This window comes from Thalassophryne amazonica, chromosome 3 (genome assembly GCF_902500255.1).
Source record: "Thalassophryne amazonica chromosome 3, fThaAma1.1, whole genome shotgun sequence".
NCBI classification, from domain to species: domain Eukaryota; kingdom Metazoa; phylum Chordata; class Actinopteri; order Batrachoidiformes; family Batrachoididae; genus Thalassophryne; species Thalassophryne amazonica.
The window spans coordinates 63,570,242-63,585,092 of record NC_047105.1 but is presented as its reverse complement, the minus strand read 5'-3'; the positions used below and the strand labels follow the sequence as shown (position 1 = coordinate 63,585,092).

The following is a 14,851-nucleotide window of genomic DNA, read 5'->3' as shown; positions in this document are numbered from 1 at the left end:
AGAGCACCGTCAGCCATAGACTGAGACCACCAAGGTGCACCACAGAACACCACAGGAGGTCTTTCCTACCTGTGGAAATCAAACTGTATATTTCCTCCCCCTTCTGCAGGATGAATACATAATGAACAGAGTTATTCAGAGTTTCGTGCAATATTGTTGTGCAAACATCTTGTGCAAATGTCTTCCAGTCATTTCACATAAATTTGTTGTACTTATTGTAAAAAAAAAAACAAAAAACCTTGTTCACTGTTTACTGTTTCTGTTCTCTGGCAAAATAATTTCCTTCAGGATTAATAAAGTTGAATCTATGAACATTCTTCTTCACAGTTTCCCACTTACGCATATGAGCACTGACCTCTTTGGGCCTCATTTTAATGGAACTGTGCTTTTCTAAACTATCACTTGCCCAAGAGTGTTCAAATCATCCAAGATTACATGTAAACCAGAAATTCCCAGCATTTTTGATGCTCAAAACTTCTAAAACTTGAGTTAGTTTAGTACTTTTTCTCCCCTGGGTTACTTTAGGAAATGTGCATTAACTGTATTTGTGAAAACAGCAAAATGGAGTGTTTGAGTTGAAGGCATGCTTAAGTTAAACAGTCATGTTGTTTTAGAAGCCGTGCCTGAGGCTCTGGGGTTTTTACGAGGAGTTTGGCTGTTCGGGGCGGAGTTTGTGAGTTTGAGGATTGTGTCATCACTAGGCATGCTCCCTCCTGCAGCCTGACATCAGCAGCATTCCTTTCCTCAAAGCCTGGAACAACACATACCCCCATCACTCTCCTCATCTGTGTCTCCTGTTAACCCTCTCCCCTACCTCACCCTTCTCTCACCATGACCCAATTCTTTTTCCCCGCACATCCTCCCTTTTTGAGTCTTGGGAGGCCTCACAAAGTTTGGCAACCACAATATTTGCTGATCGGGACAGCTGATATTGGAAAGCAGCAAACTCAACAAAGCATCTTTTTCATAGCTCTCCCAGACATCCATCACTGATCCCCCCTCCTTGTATGCAACCATTTCTTCTTGCACAATGCTTCGATTCACGGCACTTTATAAATCTGCTGCTCCTCAGACGGCACAAGGTTCTAGTTGCATACAGTGATGGAGGCTCTGCAGCGATGGGAGCACGTGACACTGATAGGGAGTCAAGGCTAAAGTGATATAATATAGTGGGGGAAGGGAAGAAGGAAAGAGGGAGAAGAAAAAAGGAAGCAGACTCGATGAGGGAGGTAGGGAAAATAAAGCTGGCAGAACAATAAGGCAGAGCTTGAAGAAGTGTAGAGAGCACGCGAGCGAGAGAGAGGGGACAGTTTGGAAAAGACAGGCGCAGTCACATCCTGTTGGCATTCAGAAGATAAAAAGGAGGAATGAGGGAGGTGACTGTGCGGCTATGAAGATGAAAACTTTCTGTGTGCATGGTTATTGTTTTATATTGTGCAGCTCTTGTGCAGTCTGTGAGTACGTGTGTGTGTGTGTGTGCTTGTTTGCCAGCTTTTCATAGTGGGCGAATGTGTCATGTTTTTATTGCACTTTGCCAGAGATTAACTGTTCACCTTTTACGGCTGGGAGGGAGGTGGTATTGTCATTCAGCCAGAGGAGGAGGAGGAGGAGGAGGAGGGGTCCATGGAAGAGGGAGTTAGGGAGGGAGGTACAGAAGGAAAAGGAGTGGCCTTCTGGAGATAGTCGTCTTTTCTACAGGAGGAAAGTCTTCTGAGTGAAAACACAGAGGAACTATCTGGGAGTCCTGATACAGAACAAGAAAGAGGTGACTTTACATTTTCCATCAGGTACGTCACGGCAGCTGAAAGGTGAAGGAAACGAATGCGTTTATATGTCAGAACCATTCATTGTAGTCAGTGAGAGGTGTGACTGTGTCAGACGGCGCTCCCAGTAATGTGACTGAGAGGATGTGTCTGCATGTTGATTAAATATAGATGACAACAATAAAATATCAAGTTCAACAACCTGCCATTCAACAGCGCATGAGCCAGAGGTACCATTAGTTCCTGTGCTGGGAGATTCACACTTTGAGTACAGTTTCTCGACCGGGGGAGCTTTCAGCTTACAGATTCTGACAGTTAATCAACTGGGGGACCCTAAAGTTCCATCAGTTCAGCTCCACTACCGGAAGAATCGAGTTTACAGGTGTTGACATTTGTGCCGCTGGGCAAATTGAGATTAGGTCTGTATGAGTCTACATCAGCCAATGTTTGAGCCTGAATTTACAGGTCTTGACATTTGTTCTATAGGTAAATTGAGATCAGGCCTGACTTCACTGGTTTGAACCTGAGTTTAGAGGTCTTGATGTTTTCTCTGTTGGAAAAATTGAGATTAGACCTAAGTCTACAGACCCTGACAGTCTCTCAACTAAAGCCCAATCATGGCTACTCTGTATCTGCATCTCTGTATTCATGGGAAGGCCCTCTGTTGTTGCAAATCCCCTCTGAGCATCTCTCCCTAGCCAGACGTGCACCTCCCAAAAATTGTAATGACATGTTGAGGCGATGGAGACCGCACGGGCTGTGACTGGTCCACCAATTACATCAATTCCTGAATCTTACTTTTCCGGTTTCACAATCAACGACTTTCATGGTATAGTAGACCAGTCTTCACGAAAAACATTGTGCCCCCTACTGTTCTGGCAGCGAATTGGATTGTGGCACCCACCAACCCTGACTGAGAACTTACAAAATTTCACGACTCTGACAAAGCGATCGCATGAACACGGAGTTGTGGATATGGAGTAACATAAATTAGGTTTAACGCTTGAGCTTGAATTTACAGGTTTGCAGGTCTTGATGTTTGAGTTTACAGGGCGTGACAGTTTATTGGCTGAACTTTGAGCCGGAGTTTAGAGGTTTACAGGTGTTGATGTTTGCTCTGTTGGACAAGTTGCGATTAGACTTGAGGCTACAGGCCCTGATAGTTTCTTGCCTAATGTTTAAGCCTGAATTTTCATTTTTGCAGGTTTTGACATTTGCTGTATTAGGTAGATTGAGATTAGGCCCGAGTCTCCTGGTTGTAACAGTTTCTTGGTTCCTCCAGGTTTCTCAACTCTGACGCCCCCAGGGGTCCTGACTGTGCATGACTCAAAGATGCTGAACCACAGTTTTGAATTTTTTTTTTTTTTTTTATCACCATTGTTGAATACTTTCTTTGTTTTTAATATTTTAAATTCATTTTTAAATTGGGACTATAATTGTATCAAATCACTTTAATCTTAATCTTTGTAAAATCAGTTTGAGCTTCATTTGTTGTATGAATGTGCAATTAAAAATATAGGTTATTATTATGACACACCTGTGCACAGTGGTAGCAGATGCAGAGGTACTGTGCATGGTGCTGTGGGTCCGCAGTCCGTGTGAACAAAATAACTGCAACACTAATTCCTTTTGTACTAAAATTGCTGGAATGTTTGTGGGTCAGCTGGAGAAAAAGTTAATTTGAATTTAGGAGATATTGGTTAAAAGCCAATGTCAAGGTCAAGGTCAAAACTAGACCCATTGCAACAGGGATAATTATTATGACTGTTTCAAGGGATTGGGTCCAGATACGCCTATGCTTACTATTAAACACTAATATGAAGTGATATATGTATACCTTGTCACATGTCTGTTTATGTATCACGCCCTGTATCATCCCCCGATGTATCTGTATGAGCCCTGGTCCTTTGGACGAGGGCTTATTACAGACATGTAATAAGATATTTATCACATATTACCTCAAAAATAAAGAACAAGAACCATATAATTACCATGAACTCCATTTAATAACAATTCATTTACTCACTACACCAACAACGTTTATTCAACACTTGTGGCTAATAATAAATATTATAACACAGTAGGCCTGATCTATATAATCATCAAAATAGTAAAAGAATAATCATACACATGAATCATGTAGGACGAATAACGCAGGTAAATCACATGTAGATATGTAAATTATGGAATGTTCTTATGTCTCTCTATAAAGTCATGAGTGTCCTCTTCAATAACTTCTTGATGTCTCACAACTTCAGTATGAGACTCAAGTTGTAGAATTCTCCCTGCTAGTGAGGCTTAAAACTCTCTCACCTTGATCAGACACCTTGGTTGAATGAAATGATCTGGATCCTGTATCAGGATCCTGCACTTGTCACCAGGGTAACACAAAATGAGGGTTTGTCATTGGTGGGGTTGAGAAATGGGGGCTCCTGATTGGATGAAAACCAGAGCAATACAAAGCCTGGTATTTTCAATGTATTTTTTTTTTTTTTGTATTGTCCAGTTTTAAGATTTGTATCTCCCTGATTTTATTGCCACAGTTTCCAGGGCAGTAAAATTGGTAGGAAAAGTGTCTGATTTATCAGCCCTAGTTTTTTTTTTTTTTTTTTGTATCTCATGAGACTGGTTTATGAGTATAGTGTAGATTTGTGTTGTAATATGTGATAAATCACCTTACTATTGGTCACATGACCTTTGATGTTGGGTGACTTTTCAAAGTCAATCTCAAGGTCAAAACTGTTTCATTCTATTTGGAGACCATATGGGTTAAACATGGTAGAATGACATGGTTCAACTTTTTGACGGAACTGATCAAATGTCAAGTCCACACAGAACCAAATGGCAGAGGTGGGACAAAGTCACTGTCAAGTCATTCTCAAGTCATCAATCTGCAAGTTCCAAGTCAAGTCTCAAGTCAGCTTGCAAACAATTGGTGGTCATTATGACTTGAAACTTGACTTGAGACTTGCTAATTCATGACTTGAGAGTGACTTGATGGTGACTTTGTCCCACCTCTGCCAAATGGTATCACGGAATCAGAAAGAATTAAACTGCATGTGTCAAAGGTGTTGCCCTCTCTGTTCGTGCTGCTTGAAAATATTTCGCTGTATGTCATTTCCTGTGCATTTTTGAGCATAGTCAATAATTATTCTGTATTCCTGTTGTAGGAGTGTTTTATTACAACATGACATCAACGGCTTCACCAAAGAAGATGGTGTCTTCTGTCTTCATCACACTGTCTTCTCCGCATCGAGCTACTGTGACCCAACCACAGCAGCAGCAGAACTCGGGCCAAACTCACAGCGTCGCTGCTAGAGACAAGCAGTGTGCTGTCACGAGAGGTGACCCAAGTAAACCTGCCTTTAGACATAAAAAACAGGAGCAGTTGCCATCTGAGCCTAACACCAGCACAGACAGCACAGCGAGACCTCATCCAGGAGCTTCAGTCCAAATATCACAACCTCAAACTTGGAAACCTACCAACTCTGGGCTCACCAAAGCAGAGGTGCAAGAGGAGACAAGCAAACTTGCTCCTGCAGGTATTAAATATATTTCTCTGTGAAAGTAAATTTAAAATGATTGAATTATGTTTGAGTATTTTTTTGTTTTTTTCTTGAGTAATAGAGCACTTTCCTCTTCCTCCTCCACCACCTCCTGCTACACTGGAAACAACTCAGTCTGAAGATGCAACACTTCCACCACCTCCTCCTGAGCTCCTGTCTCAGCGTCAGTCCCCATGGTCACAGCCATTACAAAACATAGAGGTATACACACATCCTTCATGTTGCCAAAGTCTCATGTCCTTTACCGCCGACATTCCCGGTGCCTTATTTATCAACCAATTGTACGCACAGATTTGTGTGCGCACCGTGCGCACAAACATTGCTGTGCAAAGTGTGGAATCCACCAAAGTGTACTCATACTTAGGAATGTGTGTAAATATACGCACAGCCCTCACCATGTGTACACACAGCACCTAGTGGTAGAGTAGGTGAACTGTAAGTTGCAAGAAAGCATTGCTGCCATCACAGAATGCAACCACGTCCACATATGATTTTTTATTTATTTACTCTAATTAGTAATTACATAATTAGGTAGTAATTATGTCTAGCTGGAAACAGGTGTGTAGCCTCATTGGTGTTAAAACCTACAAAATACTCTGACAGACAGGTATTTGAAAATGAACCATCGTTGGTTTTAAGGTTGGCAAACCTGAAGATGCACTCCTTGCAGAGTGCGTCTTCAGAGAGGGCACAGATCTGCTAGACTCCATGACGTACAAATGGGCCCCTGCTCCCGGATGCACTGAAGGCCCCAGCACCTGCTCCTCAACACACTGACAGTCCATGCTCCTCCTTAGTGACCACGGGACTGGACATAGTTTTGGAGTTGAATAAAATATGTTTTCACTTAATGATGCATTAGGTTTCACCGAAATATCATGTAGGTAGTCTCTTATTTTTTAAAAAAATATTCTTTAACACACCTAATATTTCAGAGGAGCACAAAGGATTCTGGGACAACTGTAACAATAAATAATTGTCTTCTTATTTTGCTGAATACAAAGCTGTACGCTGGTTCTTGTGGTGAGCTTGTTAAAGTTTTGTAAAATGGTGTATGTGTATATGGTTAATTGAGTGCGCTTCTGAATGCAGATGGTCATGAATGTGCACAAGCATTGATGGTTTACAGTAGAACATGTGGTATTTAGCAACAGCTGATACTGATGTATGTACTGTTCGGCAAATGTGTAATTTTTTTTGTACTTATCACATACGAGGGTAGGCTGAAAAGTTCTAAGGCTCTCCATGAAGGAGTAATGCATTAACTGCATTATAGTGAGCCTTAGAACTTTTCAGCCTACCCTCGTATTAAATTGTGTTAATCTGACAGAATTTAGAACATGTTTAGACCTTTTTCTTTCACAGCTGAATAAGTGAGGCCCATGGTTTCAAACACAATGCTAACTGATAAAATTTTACTTATAGACAATTTAATACAAACAAATTTGCTGTCTAGAGAAAAATTATTTCATTTTATTTATTTATTTTTTGCTCACTGGAGAAATATAAAATAATAATCCTAAGCACAGTGTTGGGAAAATGTGACCTTAATGGAATTAGTTATGTGTAAAGATTTTTGGAACAAGCTTTTAAAAATAAATCCACATCTTAAAATAAAGTTTCAGGGACACAAATAGTGTGCATATGAATTATGGGTTTTCATGTATTAGTAAGCTCATCTGATTGGATTGGTCAGATTCCAGCTGCAGCTCTTGACAGCCATTATTCACCCACTGGCTTTTCACTATCAGTCATGATACTGTATGTTCAGAATGATACACAACACAAATCTGTGGTGCGCCCCAGTTGGCCAAATTCAAATGTGAACTAATCAATTGTCATTGTAGATGCTTTTCTTTTGAATTAATTGTTCGTGTTCACTCTCTGGATATTAAAGGAAGAAAGAAACACACCATCCAGTGGGTTAAATCAAGATGAACAATCACACAGAAGCCACAAAAATAGCCAAGACACCAACGAGGACAGTAAAGGTAACACAATCTCTATTTGTATTTCTACGCACTGTTCCGCTTTAACTCTTACTGTGACCTGCTTTGACTGTTGACATTCATGTACAGATGTGTGTGGCTTCTGTCGGAAGACTGTGGCTCTGAGTGAACCGGCCATAGAAGCCCTGAACAGGACTTACCACGACAGCTGCTTCCAGTGCAGATCCTGTCACGTTCCACTGGCTGGAAAACTGTACTACAACAAGGCCGGAATCCCACTGTGTGAGGATTGCTACCAGGTACATTCACCACAGTTTCACCTATAGGACAACAAAGTAAATGTTGGGAAAGAACAAAACTAACAAATACTTCAATATGTTGACTCTCATTTACATTCATGTCATGGCAGTGTACAGATACAGTAAACATACTCTTCTGCTTTAATGTAAGAGTAATAGTCTATAAAAAAACACTTTGCCCACTGTTAAAAAGAAGTTGACAAAACTGAAAAAAAGTGCAAGCGACTGCGTAGACTTTTTCAGTTTATATGCAACTTTAGAAAGTAACATCTCATGAATGTTTTTAGTTGAGTGAATGCAAAACTCTGCTGCTTGCCATTTTTTTTTAAATAAAAATGTGCATTAGTAATTACACAGGTCAACAACAGCAAAAAATAACAATAAAAATTCTTGCATGGACTTTGAGAACTAATTTAGGGTCATTTTGGGGTGCTGAGAGCTCAGATTTCCTCCATCACATCATGGTTTTTTTTTTTGTAATCTGCATGTTCCGTATTGATGGATTACGCAAAAGTTGCTCATTCACTCACGAGTTTGATGCCACTAATCACGCACAAAAGCAGCTTCAGAAGCACAGTTTTTAAACCAGGTTCACAAAATGTGAACAAGAGCCGTAATATCATTTATGGTGCCAAAGAGCTGTGCACGACTGCAGTTTTTGCTTCAATGCTTGATATGAGAAATATGTTTTCATATCTCAAAAATGTGATGTGATTTGCAAAAACTAACACCAGATTCGGATTCAGTGCCCCCAAATGACTGAAAATCTGTTGAAAAACTCCATGCAAGAGAAATCGTGTTGACCAGTGTAATATATATATATATATATCAAGTCTCTACACTATAAAAATGTTGTTTTTGCTTCAAAAACCAGTGGTGGGCACAGTACAGCTAATCGGCTAATTGCTAATTAGCAGAAAAACGTTTCAGCTAAACTTATTAGGAGACCAGTTACCTTCTACTAAATTCAGTTCCACAATTTTTAAGTCCACTAACATTTTTCAAAATAAAGCTGAACCGTTATTAATTTTTGCAAACCCTAAAACTGTACATTTGTTCCTGTTGGAGTTCATACATTAATATCCCGTTACGCGTAGCCGGAATCACACAGAATGGTGTCAGAATGACGAATTGCCACACATCCGAAAAGTGTCGGATATCAGTTCCAAAAAGTTCTGACAGCCATTTGCGAGACTTCACATAATTGTTCAAAATCGGCCGGCGGCCCCAAGTGTGAAGCACATGTTAAAAACCCTCCGGATCAAGATGGGACACCTATCTGATGGCAGCCCATGTGCAATCTGAGGACCACTTGACCGCAATTTACATATTCTGATGGCGGCAAAATGGGATCCGAAATGATTTGAGGCCATATGAGGGAACCTCGAGATGGATCTGGCACGGCAAAGCCCATCTGTATGACCTGCATGTGCTACGTATAACAACACGTGCACTGTGCACTCACGCGCACGTGTGCATGAGGAATGCAGTGCTCCCTCCCACTCCGGTCCCATGTTTGTCATCCAGACGTTTGGACATCAGGCAGTCTTCAGTGCCTTTTATGGCTGTCTGACAGCAGTCTGTGTCATCTAACTGTTGTCTACATGCACTTTGGATACCATCGTGCAGGTGTGGACGAGGTAATCTGCATGCGTTCTGACACTGCTGATCACGCCTCTTTTCTTCCCGACTACGTTGAATTATGGCAATATTTGTCATGTCGGACGTGGTTCCTGCACATTCTTGCTATGTGACGGGGGCTTAAAGCTACAGGGCCCCCCAAATTTCACTAAACTGACAAAATCATCAAGCGTCACCACAAGTAGATGGAGGAGGAGGAGGTCACTTATAGAAACCTCCATGTTTATGTTTCAACAAAATAAAATTCATATAATAAAAGTTAATTATCAGTAGCCTCAGCAAAATGTTTTAGCAGTTTACCAGTTTAGTGTTATCACAGTTAATTCAAGATTAAGGTCTAACCTTGCCAACCCCCTTGAGCAAGCACATTACCAACAGTGGTAAGGAAAAATTTCATCAGGTGTTTTTTGATTACAGGAAGAAACCTCAAGCAAACCAGACTCAGTGGGGTGACCATTGGCTTTGGCCATACCGTGTCAATAACAAAACCTAGTAAATTTATCAGATTAGTGGTTATGAGAGCTAATGTTTCGGTTCACTGTGCCCACCACTGTCAAAAACACTGTTAGTCTCTTCTAAATCCATTAACAGCTGCTCTGTCTCTTTAAGGCTACTCTAGAACTTTGCTGGACATGTGGAGAGGTTATCAAAGATCGTGTGATCCATGCACTGGAGCGAGCATACCATCCTTCGTGTTTCACCTGCACAACATGCAGTCGGGAAATTGGAGGGCAAAGATTTGCACAGGGAGAAGTTGGAGAAGTGTATTGCCTTCAGGACTACTACAGGTACAAAACCTAAAAATGATGATCATTGCAAGTGAAATGCTCTTCTCATACTCTGATACAAAGGCTTTATGAGAAAGGTTTGGGATTAAAAACCCATAAATAAAATTTCAATTATTCTTAGAGTTTAAAAAAAGCAGAATATGATTTGGTTGCATATTTTGATTTCTCTCATACTGGGTCTTTGAAGGAAATATGCTCCAAAGTGCAGTGCTTGTAATCAGCTAATTATTCCCAAAGATGATGGCACTGACAGCTACACTCTTGAATGCCTGGGATCCTCCTACCATGAAGACTGCTATAGATGTCAGGTAGGCATTCTGCACGTTTTCATGTGCAATCTCTGCATGAACACGCTGAGAAGCAGATCGATACAAAGGGCCCTCTCTTGATGATCTATAGGGCATCGTCTAAAGCAGGGCTGCTCAAATCTGCCCCTGGAGGACACCTGGCCTGCATGAATACCAAGGAGGAGCTGGAAAACACCAGAATTAAATAATCAGGTGTGAGTAGAGCAGGTCGATGTGAAAACACGCACAACAGGTGCCCTCCAGGAATAGATATGGGCAGTCCTGATCTAAAGCACACTGAGCAAGTACGTTCAGGCTGTATCCAACTGTGCTTTTCTATTTACAATACATATATTCAGAGTTTGCAGTAAGATGAATCGTGTAAATGGGTTGTATTTACTCAATTAATAAAGGGTGTGATTTGGGTGTGACATGAATGACATCAATCAGAGTGCTATCTGTCATTGCCTTTAGGAGCAGTGTGCACTTAAATTCAACACATTGCTGTTTTGGTTGCAGGCTCAGTAGATGATATAAGTGAGAGGTTTTCTGGCAAGGAAAGAGGTTACACATGCAGGCAGATAGTTTTTGAGCAGCAGTCATTCACCAAAGGTCCCTGAGGTGAAGCAGTTGAGTACTTCATTCAATCAACACCTCCTCCTCCAACCACCCAATATCCTTCATATCCCATCAGACTCAGACAGACCCCTCCCAATGCTCCCATGGCACACCCCATCTTGGTGCTCCCTGCCAGGAAACCCAGGGAAAAAGAAAGCCAACATAAAAATACTGTACAAACCAAAGTTTGCATTTTTCCTGTGAGGTTTTACATTTGTATGGATTAAAAGTTTTGTTTTCAACTCTGTTTCATTGTAGTGTGATGAGCACGATGAGCGCCAGTGTGTATCTCTGTGTGTTCAAGCGGAATGAACTCACCCAAAGAATGTCTGAATGCAGTGCTGTATAACTACAACCCCTGGCAAAAATTATGGAATCACCGGCCTCGGAGGATGTTCATTCAGTTGTTTAATTTTGTAGAAAAAAAGCAGATCACAGACATGACACAAAACTAAAGTCATTTCAAATGGTAACTTTCTGGCTTTAAGAAACACTATAAGAAATCAGGAAAAAAAAAATGTGGCAGTCAGTAACAGTTACTTTTTTAGACCAAGCAGAGGGAAAAAAAATATGGAATCACTCAATTCTGAGGAAAAAATTATGGAATCATGAAAAACAAAAGAACGCTCCAACACATCACTAGTATTTTGTTGCACCACATCTGGCTTTTATAACAGCTTGCAGTCTCTGAGGCATGGACTTAATGAGTGACAAACAGTACTCTTCATCAATCTGGCTCCAACTTTCTCTGATTGCTGTTGCCAGATCAGCTTTGCAGGTTGGAGCCTTGTCATGGACCATTTTCTTCAACTTCCACCAAAGATTTTCAATTGGATTAAGATCCGGACTATTTGCAGGCCATGACATTGACCCTACGTGTCTTTTTGCAAGGAATGTTTTCACAGTTTTTGCTCTATGGCAAGATGCATTATCATCTTGAAAAATGATTTCATCATCCCCGAACATCCTTTCAATTGATGGGATAAGAAAAGTGTCCAAAATATCAACGGAAACTTGTGCATTTATTGATGATGTAATGACAGCCATCTCCCCAGTGCCTTTACCTGACATGCAGCCCCATATCATCAATGACTGTGGAAATTTACATGTTCTCTTCAGGCAGTCATCTTTATAAATCTCATTGGAACGGCACCAAACAAAAGTTCCAGCATCATCACCTTGCCCAATGCAGATTCGAGATTCATCACTGAATATGACTTTCATCCAGTCATCCACAGTCCACGATTGCTTTTCCTTAGCCCATTGTAACCTTGTTTTTTTCTGTTTAGGTGTTAATGATGGCTTTCATTTAGCTTTTCTCTATGTAAATCCCATTTCCTTTAGGCGGTTTCTTACAGTTCAGTCACAGACGTTGACTCCAGTTTCCTCCCATTCGTTCCTCATTTGTTTTGTTGTGCATTTTGGATTTTTGATGTCTTCCTTGGTCTGCCAGTATGTTTGCCTTTAACAACCTTCCCATGTTGTTTGTATTTGGTCCAGAGTTTAGACACAGCTGACTGTGAACAATCAACATCTTTTGCAACATTGCGTGATGATTTACCCTCTTTTAAGAGTTTGATAATCCTCTCCTTTGTTTCAATTGACATCTCTCGTGTTGGAGCCATGATTCATGTCAGTCCACTTGGTGCAACAGCTCTCCAAGGTGTGACCACTCCTTTTTAGATGCAGACTTACGAGCAGATCTGATTTGATGCAGGTGTTAGTTTTGAGGATGTAAATTTACAGGGTGATTCCATAATTTATTCCTCAGAATTGAGTGAGTCCATATTTTTTTCCCTCTGCTTGGTCTAAAAAGTAAACGTTACTGACTGCCACAATTATTTTTCCTGATTTCTTATAGTGTTTCTTAAAGCCAGAAAGTTGCCATTTGAAATGACTTTAGTTTTGTGTCATGTCTGTGATCTGCTTTTTTTCTATAAAATTAAACAACTGAATGAACATCCTCCGAGGCCGGTGATTCCATAATTACTGCCAGGGGTTGTAGCAGAGAACCTTTGTGCTAAACTTTAGGCCGTGTTTGTGGTGGTCTATGGCACAGTTGATTATTGCCATCTCACGATAGCAATGCACCAGACCACACCTGGACAAATGATGAACACAAGCACATTTTCTACTTACACAATGGGAGCTCATCATAAAAAAGACAACCCTGTCAATTTGGACTGAACAGATGAGGGAGGAATATGATACATCGGGGCTGAATATGACCCATATTCACAAAGATATGTGAACACATTAGAGCTTTTGAACCCCAGAACTTGTTTGTGGGATATCGGACGTTTTCTGGGTGTTTAAAGCCAATTTAGGTTTAGGGTTACAACTGAGGAATGCCCTAATTTCAATGACTGATCTGGATTCATGCAGAACAGTGGATTAGTGGTTAGCACTGTTGCCTCACAGCAAGAAGGTCATTGGATCGACTCCCACCTGTGGCCTTTCTGTGTGGAGTTTGCATGTTCCCCCCGTGTTTGCATGGGTTCCTTCCAGGTGCTCTGGCTTCCTCCCACATCCAAAGACATACAGGTTAGGTGAGGTGGAAACTTTTAATTGGCTGTAGGTGTGTGTGCAGGTATGAATGTGTTTGTTTGTCTACATGTGGCCCTGTGACAGAGTGGTGTCCTGTTCAGGGTGCATCCTGCCTCACGCCTTGTGCCTCCCAGAGGGGGAAAGGAGTGGCGGTGCGGAGGCCGGGGTAGTGGGGGTGTACAAAAACACAAGGGGGGGGAGACAAAACAGGAGTAAAGGAGAGAGGAGGAGATGCAATTGCCCTCACTGGAATCCCGAACCGTAAGTCATGAGCTGAAATAAACTAGTGCAGTGTGTTGAGCTGGGACTCTGGTCTGTGGGACCTGGTTGTCCTTTCAGGCCATCTGACCTAGTGAACACGGGACTTTCATGGTTGCTCAACTGCAGCATTTCTATCACTGCATGAGCTTACAGTTCTGCGTTATTTTATTTGTTAGTATGGCCCAAGCAGATGGTCACCCCACTGAGTCTTGTCTGCTTGAGGTTTCATCCTTTAATTTAAAAAAAAAAAATGCACCATGGAGTTTTTCTTACCACTGTCACCAGTCTAGCTGCTTGTGGTAAGATTTTTGGTCACCTTGGGGGTGATTTTTGTTGTCAATTAAATGAAGTGGTTTAATCAGCCGAAAACTACCGACAGTTGCACTGTGATGTGCACTGCTTTGCACTTGGGCTAGACACACATGCACCATAACCAATCCATCATTTTTATTTATTTATTTTTTTCATATTGTCCACAGGTTTGTGCCATCAAGCTCTCACCAGAACCAACTGAACATGGCTGCTATCCCCTGGACGGGAAGATGCTTTGCAAATCTTGCCATCTGAGCCTGGTTTCTGGTCAGCACTGATGCCGCGACTCACAATCATCAGAAAAACACCAGTAGGAGTTAAGGAGATATGGGAATGCCATTTAGGAAGTGGAAATACAAGTGCTACAAACCTTCATTTCCAATAAAACAACATACAGTTTGTCTTACAATACTTTTTCTGAAGAGCTTCTTAGTCATCTTCTATACTTGATTATTTTGCACTCCAATTCCATCAAATATATTTATGCAACTGTTTTTGCCAAGCGACACTGCATGCATTATTTCACATTTCTGCACTGTTTTGTAAATCTTAAACACTTTGTCTCAGTCATAACCATTTAATATAACATACCTTTAGCTATAAAAAGTTTAAAAAAAATAATCTAATATATTTTATGTATCCCGAACCAATATGCATGTCTTTAAATTAAACTTAAGAAAAATGCAAAAGATGTGAAAACACAGTGTCATTCAGTAACTGAAGGGTTTTAACTGAATAAAGACCTCTGACCTTCAAACAACAGTGACTTTATTCTGTGGTTGACTGAATGTGATCACCCAAAATAAGATCTTTTTCTTAA

The 14,851-nt window shown here is 40.9% G+C and overlaps 1 protein-coding gene across 2 annotated transcripts; it reads left to right on the top strand.

Annotated features, from left to right (window-relative positions):
- Nucleotides 1-1,168: 1,168 nt before the first annotated feature.
- fblim1 (filamin binding LIM protein 1) lies at nucleotides 1,169-14,637 on the top strand. 2 transcript variants are annotated; one of them, XM_034166536.1, is made up of 8 exons: nucleotides 1,169-1,787; nucleotides 4,934-5,305; nucleotides 5,385-5,530; nucleotides 7,227-7,320; nucleotides 7,408-7,577; nucleotides 9,828-10,006; nucleotides 10,194-10,314; nucleotides 14,199-14,637. In XM_034166536.1, the coding sequence occupies exons 2-8, from the start codon at nucleotides 4,951-4,953 to the stop codon at nucleotides 14,307-14,309; spliced, it is 1,176 nt and encodes a 391-aa protein (XP_034022427.1). In that variant the 5' UTR covers nucleotides 1,169-1,787; nucleotides 4,934-4,950; the 3' UTR covers nucleotides 14,310-14,637. The 2 variants fall into 2 exon arrangements, with proteins under 2 accessions (XP_034022427.1, XP_034022428.1); XM_034166537.1 differs by having other exon boundaries at nucleotides 1,173-1,787; nucleotides 5,391-5,530.
- Nucleotides 14,638-14,851: the final 214 nt, after the last annotated feature.

Excerpts from the sequence above, each read along its gene's own strand:
- fblim1 (XM_034166536.1), top strand. The coding sequence starts at position 4,951 with ATGACATCAACGGCTTCACCAAAGAAGATGGTGTCTTCTGTCTTCATC. Across the intron at positions 5,306-5,384 it reads AAGCAAACTTGCTCCTGCAG|TAATAGAGCACTTTCCTCTT; the intron begins GTATTAAATATA and ends TTTTTTCTTGAG. Across the intron at positions 10,007-10,193 it reads TGCCTTCAGGACTACTACAG|GAAATATGCTCCAAAGTGCA; the intron begins GTACAAAACCTA and ends GGGTCTTTGAAG.